General features: G+C 40.4%; 2 protein-coding genes across 2 annotated transcripts; both read right to left on the bottom strand.

The window, feature by feature from the left end:
- Positions 1–1672: 1672 nt before the first annotated feature.
- LOC148648452 (odorant receptor 131-2-like) lies at positions 1673–2761 on the bottom strand. Its single transcript, XM_088607874.1, has one exon. It carries the CDS (start codon positions 2695–2697, stop codon positions 1702–1704), a length of 996 nt encoding a protein of 331 aa, XP_088464000.1. The 5' UTR covers positions 2698–2761; the 3' UTR covers positions 1673–1701.
- Positions 2762–5943: 3182 nt separating this feature from the next.
- LOC148648453 (odorant receptor 131-2-like) lies at positions 5944–6708 on the bottom strand. The gene has a single exon (XM_088608005.1). The coding sequence runs from the start codon at positions 6691–6693 to the stop codon at positions 5944–5946; it is 750 nt and encodes a 249-aa protein (XP_088464131.1). The 5' UTR covers positions 6694–6708.
- Between the last annotated feature and the right edge of the window lie 3807 nt (positions 6709–10515).

Genomic DNA, 10515 nt, shown 5'->3' on the forward strand with positions numbered 1-10515 from the left:
GCTGTCATGTCTGAGTGAATGAGGTGAGCAAAGACCAGGGGTTGGTGTGTGGCTGATGGGACATTGGCTCTGTACATGCAGAATGTCAGAGAGAATATCTGGCTACTGGCTGTCTGGCAGGAACAGGTGTTCGCAAGAGGGACCTGGCTATGTATATGCAGAGTGGTTAAGGTCTATCTTGCTGCTGAACTGCTGAGGTGATTTTTAAATAGTGCAGTGTTGAACAGGCAGGAGGTAGTGGCTAGTTAATGCAGCCTGGTTGTGCAGTGTTGAGGCACCAGCAGCTGTATGCCAATGGGAAGATGAAGGCAGACTTGTGGAACACAAGGTATGGAACACAACGTAATTACACCAAGGACCTGGGAGCTCTGAACAAGTAGCATATTCAGCTGTTGCTGTGTCAGGTTGCTGGTAAGGTTATGGAGGTGATAAAGCAGTTCTGGCCAAACAGGAAAAATCAAGAGACGGCTTACACTGCTACTACCCCACAAGGGGAATAGTTAGGGGACACATGGTTCCTGCACAGCAGAGAGTGTGGAGACAGGATGACTCATCCGGTGACTGAGGCAGGGAAGAAGCACTTCAGTCATAATTCCACTACAAGTGGGAAGCAGCTGTTTGTATCTCGATTCTCCGAGTCCGTGAGTAAAGAGCTACAATCATGGGCAATGACAAGCCTCTGTGAGTGAGAGGTGGTAAGAGGACACGCCTTACAACTCGGATGCTGGTGAACGCAGCTCTGGCAGGCAGGTACACACTCAAGCATTCACCTGTCTGATGAAGTCCTAGGACCTAGGGCTGAGGCTGGAAAGGAAGATGACCGGGAGCTATGTGGTGCCGACCCTAGCGATGCACCAGACACCTTGAGTCCTGTGCAGATTTAAAAATGGACAGATGGCATTTCTTTAAGCAAGGTGTTGTGGAGATCTAGATTAAACTGCTTTTAATCTATTATGATCACCTAAAAGATTCCATTGTACAGAAGTCATTCCAGATTTTAAAGGAAACATATCAGGTCAGCCAGACAAATAGAAGTCACTGTAGTACTTGAGGTTCAGGTTGTGATTTGCATGTTATAGCGTCATGCAACACAATTAATCACTACCATTTGATTAATCATTAAAATGAACTTCTGAAGTTCTCCACTAACCAAGAACTGTTCTCCCTTTTCATCTGTTGACTGCAGCTCAGTGATTAGCTGTCCGGATCCTTTGCAGTTTTTAATATTTAGTGTATTAAATACACAAAGAAATACTGACAGAGAAATGGCTTTTATTAAGATGTCAGGGGCACATAGACAAGACAATAATAAAATCAATGTTGATGATTCCCAAGACCATAAACACAATTTATGGAAACAATTTTATCTTATTGTAAAGTATTAAGAATATATATTAACCTTTTTGTTCTTTATATAAAAACCATACCACTTGGCAGAAGCTTAAAATAAGAAAAAATTAGACAAAATGTTTTTAATCAGACAGAACATATCAACAGATATCAACAGAACAAGTACTTCTAAAAGCTTTTTTGAAATATAAGAATCTAAAACTTTATTACTTAAATCTCACTTTTAATTATATATCTAATAAATATCTTATGAAGGAAGTTTTGTTGTATTTTTGAAAGTGAAAATCATTGTAATTTGTTAACTTTGTGTTTTTCTTAGTGATCCAGCCAGACTATACAGGCCCTTGCTGGCTACTGTGTGTTTCCGGTTGTGACTCGTCTCTCCTGGTGCTCTCTCACTGCTGGGACCCTGCATTGACCACAGATGATATACCTGCTCAGGTATCTCCTGAACTTCTCATCTCGCACCCCGTAAATAATGGGGCTTAAGAACCTTGGGAGAATGTAGACAATTAAGTAGGTGCTGTAGCGGATTGCTAAAATGTGTCCTGGGAAGATCATAAGCAACACAATCTCTATGGAGGGGTTGATGTAGGACAGCAGACACATGAGTAGCTGGACCCCGTGCAGCAGGATGGTTTTTCTCGCCCGTTTAGCACCCAGCTTGTCAGCAGAGAGCGCCTTGGCTGCAAACAGCACCCGCAGGTACGTGTACACCAGGGTGAGGAACACCAACAGGAAGTACAGAATGTCAAATGCTTGTCTTTTATAGGTCAGACTTGGGTCTTTGAAAACATTCTGGCGGAGACAGAAGACAGCAGAGTGGAAAAAGCTGTTGGGTTCCGTTGCCAAGGTGACGAAGAGGTCTGTGATGTCCGGGGTGATGCCCACCACCCAGATGAGGACAATGAGGACGTAGGTGCGGCGCACAGTGCAGATCTGGGAGTGTCGCAGGGGGTGACAGACGGCGATGTAGCGCTCGATGGCCATCCCTGCCAGGTTCAGAGGGGTGCTTCTCGTAGTGAAGACAGCAAGTAGGATGAAAACGCAGCAAAATGACACATTGATCTTGTAGAAGATGTAACTCAGCACATGTAGCATGATGGTAACAGTCAGCTGCACTGCATCGTTGATGATCATGTGAATGAACAGGATGTAACGCGGATCCTCGTAAAACGTCTGGTTTCTGAAGAACGTGACTACAACACACCCACTGATGTAGCTGAGAATGAGCCATACCAGCACAGCAATGAAGTTTTTAGTGAAGGCGATGGGAAAAGAGTCTCTAACTGGGGCAGCCGAGTTTATCTTGTACGTCGTGTCAAATGGGTCTGTTGTGGAGTTCATATCTGGGGAAACAATTTTATCATTAGAAATGAAATAAAAATCCCAATATTAGGACATAATAAAGGCTCAAAACATGGACAAGCCACTTCTTCCATCTAGTTCTTTGGTAGCTAGTAGCTAACTGATCTGAGAATCACATGTCTCTACCTCATAAAAGGTGCTCCCCTAAGCTTTCTTACACAGTAATCACCTCATCATTTATCAGACACTGTTGTGTGTTCAGAATTAACAGCTGTGTCTGCAGAGCTGCTTACAAGGATCCCTGAGTTGCAAAGGTCTGTGGTAGTTAATAGCATGTCTATTTATTCTAGCCTGCTAGTATTTTTTCTATGTGTGTTTGTTCAAGAAAAGAAAGAAGCTGTTTCGTAGAGACACATTTAAATCTGAGATCTTGAACAAATATTAATTTGTATGTTATTTTAACTAAATACAATTAATCTAAAAGCACCTGAAGGTGAATTGAAGTGGAGTTTTGTTAGTCTACTTCTCTGCTCTTATCCTTCAAAAGAACTGAAATCTGTCTTTCAAGAAGAGTATTAAAAAATTAAGAGATCACTATTGAAAGATTACCTACCTCAGTCCATGTGAAATCTGTGTGTGAGACTTAGGGGGTACCAATCTGTTTATAAACATTTTCAACAACTGCTAATTGATTGTGATGTCATCACTGACACCAGAATAATTGGAGTATAATAAGTATCCAGGGAGTGGTATAACTTGGCATTGGAAATCCCAGTAGACCTTATCTGAAATGTCCTCATTAAACCAACTCAGCTTTATTAAATAGGGTGAGAGCAGATGTTTGGTTTGTAGGTCTTGATATTCTGATATCACTGTGATTACGAATTTCACAGAATCTTTAAGAACATGTAAGATTATTATTATTATTAGATTATTTCAAAGTCACTATTTATATTTGTTTAATTCCTATTCAAGTCATTGAATTAGTGCACTTTGTCTGGGCCATTTGTTCATGCCTAACCTCTGTTGTAGATAATGTGAAACTCTGCTTTGGCCAAGGCCTACAAAGACCACCTTGAACTCTGCATTAATCTTACGTCAGTCTGTAATTTCTATTGAGGTTTTTCAGTTTACCACTGAACATTTATATTATCTTTCTCTGGTTTAAAATACTTTCTTCTGCCATAGTTTTCCATGGGTTGGATAATTCCGTCTCTCCTGTGTCTGTTTTATACTGTGCTGTACTACTCTTCTAATACTCTAGTATATAGTATAGTATTCCACAACTGGCTTTTGTCAGGGCTTTTTTTTCAGGCACAACCACTGTTTTATTCATTTTTAATGTTTCCTGTTTTGGTGTTTATTTAATAACAAAATACCTCCCTTAAGTACTCGATATATCTTCCATAGATCCCATCCGTTTTCTAACAGCTACTTCCAGTTCAGGGATGCAGGGGAGCCAGAGGTGGTAGACACCCTGGACGGGACACCAGCTCATCGCAGGTGACTCACAGACTCAAACAGACACATCTCACAGACTCAAACCTCCCCGTATGTCTTTGGAAACCAGGAGGAAGCTGCACCTGGAGAAAACCCACACGAACACAGGTAGACCAAACAGGCTGTGTGTAGTCACTAGATACCTGTTAAGCAAAAACATAAACTTTGACCACTTAGTACGGGGTGTTTTCTAGCATTATTAGTCATAATTATTAACATTACTATAACAGTTTTTGAGGAATGAATTACCTTCTCAATCTAAAGTGTTGGTGTCAATTGGTAAAGTGCAGAAGTGAATTATGAATTATACAGACTCTGGGATTAGTGTTCAACACATCCTGATAATTCTGCTTGAGAGACTGGTAACACTAAGACAGCGCCGTGATGTTAAGTAAGAAGCTGCTTGCCTTGTTTTATAATTAGCAGTGTTTTATTGTTTTTAATTTGTAAACAGAACTCCCAAAAGGTAGTAAACTGAACACCAATGGATCATTTCTACAATTACTGCTATTGTTCTTCAGCAACAACATCTTGCACAAATGCAGCATGTTGACTGAAGTTGCTCCAGAATTTGAAAGAGTGCCCACTTGTGGTTTCAATTTTTTAAGACACGTCCCTGTTAAACTAGATCTGTGACATTATCCAACAAGGGTGATGCGACTGGATGGAGTGTTGGGCGCCGCTGCACAGACAGTGCTGTGTAGGTGGACTTTTCAGGTTCAAGGCACGAATGGAAACCCTTACAGATGGCTCTGACTCCAGCTGCCACACAGACCAGACAAATGCCGGCCAGATACAGCAAGCGGGCCATGTGCTTGACACCCCTGGAGTAGAAGAAGCTGTCTGATGGTTTTCAGTGATATACCAACAAAACTAAAGTGTACTAAAGTGTGAAATTGCAAAAGGTAAACCTGCAAACCTGCATAGTAAACCTGCAAAAAATACATGGCAAGTTTTCTCTTTTGTAAGGAAAGTTAAGCTCTTCTTGTTGTATTGTCATATTTTATTGTTAATTAAAAGATTTAGTGGAAGGCTACTAATGTCCTCTGATACAAATTAAGGGCAGCACCAAGACTGACACCACTGAACCACTGTTATACATGTAGTAGGGGAAAAAGCCAGCGAAGCAGTTCAATGCCCTCTTCTGCAAAATCATAGATATTGAACAAAACTGTCTGAACTGACAGAGATTTATTTTGCTCAACATCATTAAAATGATTGTAGTGAATAAATGTAGTATTTTAAAACATTTAACCAGAAGTGTTTTAATATTCCAGAAACAAAGCAATTGGAAAGATTGTAGTCTGATGTGACTGAGTGTATACAGTAGGAATATGTTTTCTGAGTACTGTGTGCTTCCATCAATTTAGCAGTTTTTACAGTCGGAAATACAGAAAGACATTGATCACACATTCGTCTCAATCTTACAAATCCAAAAACAAGAGCACTAAAGCTAATAAACAGCATTACAAGAAACGGTCTCAGATGGAGTAAGAAAGAAAATGGCTCAAGACAGTCGTATGATCTGCTCCATGTGTGCCAGTCTTCGTTCCAGACCCTTCAGCATGATTCAGATCAATGAGGAGAGATGAAAACCCCTAATCAACACATGTTTGAAGGTCAGTGGTGAGTGCAGCCCAACATCTTGATCACTGGGAAAGGGGGGATCAAAGTCAAACACTGTAGAAATGTTACACTTCAGAGATATTCCTTACTTCATTGATATATACAGTATATAGTATGTATAGTGAGAGAATTTACAATGTTTTGAAGAGGTGGACAAATTTAGGAAGAGCTGGATTGTCTAAATTTACATATTTTACACAGACAGAAGTAATTTTGTAGATATTTTTTAAAAGTCTGGTCTCTGATTCCATAGATAATGGGACTCAAGAATCTGGGCAACACTTGAACAAATAGATAAATAGCGAATTGCACTTCTAACTGGTGCTTTGGGAAAATGTAAAAGAGAATGCCCTCCAGCAGGGGTCCTATGTAAGTGAACATGCACATAAAGAGCTGGGCGGCGTGCAGCAGGACGGTGTTGCGAGCCTTTCTAGCGTCTGCTCTGGCTGCCTTGGCTGCAAACAGGATCCTGAAATACGTGTACACGAGGGTGAGCCAGACAAAACACAGGTACACAGCGTGCAAGATGGTCTTCTTTTTCAGTAGGACTGGATGCCGGAAAACCGTGTCCCGCAAACAAAAAACAGTGGAGTGGAAGAAAGCGAAAGGTTCTGTTGCCAGGATCACAAACAGATCTGGCAGAATCTGAATGGCGCCCAGGGTCCAGATGAGGGCAATGAGGACGTAGGTGCGGCGCACAGTGCAGATCTGGGAGTGGCGCAGGGGGTGGCAGATGGCGATGTAGCGCTCGATGGCCATTCCTGCCAGGTTCAGAGGGGTGTTGATTGTGGTGAAGATGGCAATCAACAACATGACGCAGCAGAAAGAGACGTTAATGGTAAAAAACACATAGCTGAACACATGCAAGAGTACGGCAATGGTCAATTGGATCATGTCATTGAGAACCATGTGGATGAAGAGGATGTAGCGGGAATTTTGGTAGAGGATCTCATTCTTGAAGAACACGTACACCAGAGTCCCGTTGATGAAGTTGATGGAGATGCACAGGAGGACAATGATTGTGTTTTTTGCCACTGCTGTCTCGAGAGTGTCTCTAACCTTGAAGCAGGAGGTGTTGCTGCAGGTGGAAGCACCTGCAGAGGTGTTCATCACTCTGCACTCTGTCACAGGACTGCATTAAGCACAGACGAGAAACACAGACATGATTTTTTGGAAAGCTTTACCTATTACACTCAGAAAACCAGTGAGGAAACCTGCCCCCCCAAAAAAAGATGACTTAACAAATGAGGTTCAATTCAACACCTTCAGATTTGAGGTCTGTAAAATATTTTATTAAATTTTTAAGTAACTATATATTGTATATTATTTTGCATCTCCCAGAAAATCAAAGGAATTTGGAATTTTCTCCAAATTGTGTTATTTATAAAAAAAATAGATTTTTCAGAACAGGGATATAAATAAACCATACATACTGTAGAAATATTATTGTTACAACTTTAAAACAAATGTCTAATACAACCTGAAAATATTACAGATTGGTTATGAGAAACCATGGGTTTGATTATTTGATTACCCCCTCAGTAAATACTTACCAGTAAAAACTTTGTATCATTAACTTTCATATTCCAGCATATTATAAACAGTGACCCCAAGTTCAACATACTGGGGGCTTCATGGTGCATTTTGAAATAATAAAAAATGGAGGTAAAGAAATAAAAAAGAAATTAGATGAGAACACTCACCGCTCTGCTTACAGATTAAAGAAGATGAGAAAACATCTTCTGTGACCACTGGCATGTGTGTTTATATAGACCATAAAGTACCTTGAGATTAATCTGATATAGAACAGGAAGTCTCTTGAGGCACCATAGAATTTTACATGACTGATTGGGAAAGAGCAAACCCAGCTTTTAGCAATCATAAGTACTTCTGTCTTAGAAAAGCTGGTCGGCAGATTCAGTTTTTATTCTACACCTTCTTGCAATTTACATTTATGTTTTATTCATTCATTTGTTTTCTGGATCAAGACAGGTAAAAAAACTGAAATCATTAGAAAGGAAAGTTAATGAAGAGAGACCATTTTCCATCTCTTCACTGTGCATTAATGTTTTTAAGTTGAAAAGATATTTATATAAAATGTATATAAATGTGGGTGATCAGGTGACAGTCCAACACAAAAGAGCCTCAGTCTTGCCACTCAGCCTACAGAGGGTTGGGCCATTGTTCTGGGGAGGGGGGCTAATTAGAGAACAGCAACAGCTCAGGTGATAAAGGTCAGTCTGCAAGTGAATCACTGCCCTGCTGATTATACACCTGCTCAAGTGCATACTCTGTGACAAATGTCTGTTTTCAGTCCTTCAGCTTGGCCTGAAGGAGAACCACACATCCAGGAGGGTTTAAAGGAGGGACATCCTGGGAAATTATGCTTTAGGTTAAAGGTTTTTAATCCACTAGTTAGTGTCACGCCCCACACTCTCCCTCATAAACACCATTACATTCCCAAACCACTGTCTCACGATCTCATTCCTAATTGAACCTATCACATTGTCACATGCCCCAGATTCCACAAATTCTCACTACCGGACCAATTATCCAACACATCCCTTTCCCTTCAGTATTTAAAGTTCCCTCAGGCACCAACCCATGCTTGCTATTGACAAGCTTCCTGTAGTATTTCCTTGTGTGTTTCAACCTTTTTGACTGATCTCTTGGCCCCTAATCCTGGCTACAGCCTTTTTTGGCCACCTCTTTGGATTTCATTTTTCAGAGTCTTCCTTAGGTTTCCCTGGTTACTGGTCTCATTGCTTCTCCAATTGACCAAGCCCCTGGATTGTGTTTGGGATATTGTCCCTGTGCTTCTCTACACTCTGCAGGATTCATGGCTATGCATAAGGATCCTCCCATTCCCTGGCAGTTAGACCTTATTGAGAATAGTGTGTTCAGTCTGGAGATTGGTGCAAGTCTGCAGTGGCATTGTCTCTCACCACTGGGGCCCTGGGTTCAGTTGCTGGACCTGAGTGGAGTTTCTATGTTTTCCCTGTATTCACATGGGTTTTTTCTGGGTACCCCATTTTTGCTTGTACAGTCCAAAGACATATTGGTAGATAAATTGGCGTCTGGGAAAACTGGCCCTGGTGTGAGTGTGTCTGTGTGTCCTGGATAGATGGCTGTCCTGTTGAGGGTGTACCCCACCTTGCATCCATTGCTTGCTGGGATAGAGTCCAACTCTACTGCTATTCTGACTTGGAAGAAGTGGTTAGGAAACTCATGGATGGATGTTCAGTCTTGGTTGCTGTATCACAGAAATCAGAAAGAATTCATACACAGATATATTACTGCTGCTAACTCTCTTCAGTATTCAACAAAGCGGATTGAGAGGAGATCGGATCCAAGTATCTAAAATTCCAGGAGAGATAGGTACAATCAATCCAGGGAATTATTCCACAAACTGGGGAAAAAACTACATGGGGTCAAAAACTGTTCCTTATTCCATTTAGGATGGAGAATATGGAATTATTCTTTACACAAAGAGCTGTGGCTCTCTGGAATAACCGTCCCAGTCAGGTTGTTGAAGCTCAGACTGGGAGCCTTCAAGAAACAGCAAATTTTAGATTCGCTTAGCCACTGAACTATAAAACCAGCAAGATGTGTCAAATAGCCTAGTCTAGTTTGCAACTTTATTTAAAAAAGATAAACTAGATATGAAAACAAAAAGCTCTGTAAAGTAACCCCTTCTCAAACCTAACCATTTGCTTCTGACAGACAGGGATTTAGCACCAGATAAGCTTACATTTGTTTAGGTTTGCTTCTCTTAAATACTACTGAACTTCATTGTACCTGTATATTGAGTCATATCCGTGTATGAGATAAGTTCATGTTAATTTTACATTTCAAATTAGAAAAAAGAACAAGTTCATAAAGGTTGTTACCTTTACATCACCTATATTTATAAAAGCATCAGCCATTCAATCTTTGTTGATAGTTTATTTTATTCTGTATCTGTCAAGTCTTTCTTCTCTATATATTCCATTATTTCATATTACTGTTTTTTCTATAAAACTATAACAAAAACAACTTATCCTGTTAAAATATTTATTTTTATTTTTTGTGAATAAAGCCTACAGAATATTGAAAGAGTTCTCAAAATTTCTATTGAGAACACTTTCATAAATTTTTACATCTCAGGTTTGTTTTTACACAGGGAGGTTCTGGTCTCTGTTTTGCTGCAGTTGTATTAGTGTAATGTGAGGCTAATTACCGTCTCACTGACAAGACTTGGGGGATTCTATGACATTTCAGCCTCTCTGTAGAATCCTGTCAGGAAGGCACCAAAGACATCATTAATGGAAACCGGCTCCTCGTCCCCATCAGTCCTCATTAGCCACAACTGACAAAGGTCAGGAGTGACATGGCACTTGTTTTTAAGGGAACAATTGGCATTCAAGGGACTTATTAAGCATGCTAATGGGAAGAGAATGGGGCTCACCTGAGAAAAGCACAACTCTGTGCAAGAACAATTAGCAATCTTTCTGACAGGCCTCTTCGCCAGCTCTGCACAGCCTGGGCTGCACTGTTGACCTCTGACTGGTAGTTAAAGAGCTGTGTCTCCTGCTTAGGTTGTATCTCAGAACACTCCCTTTGCATGAACAAGTTTGCATAAACATGAATAAAAAGCATCAGTTTGCAATTACGATGATTAAATTCAATATTGATATTTTATTTTGGAAACCAAAAAGTAAAATTATGTATTACTGTCTGCAATAATACGGA

Source organism: Lepisosteus platostomus, chromosome 15, assembly GCF_059453375.1.
Source record: "Lepisosteus platostomus isolate fLepPlt1 chromosome 15, fLepPlt1.hap1, whole genome shotgun sequence".
NCBI classification, from domain to species: Eukaryota; Metazoa; Chordata; class Actinopteri; order Semionotiformes; family Lepisosteidae; genus Lepisosteus; species Lepisosteus platostomus.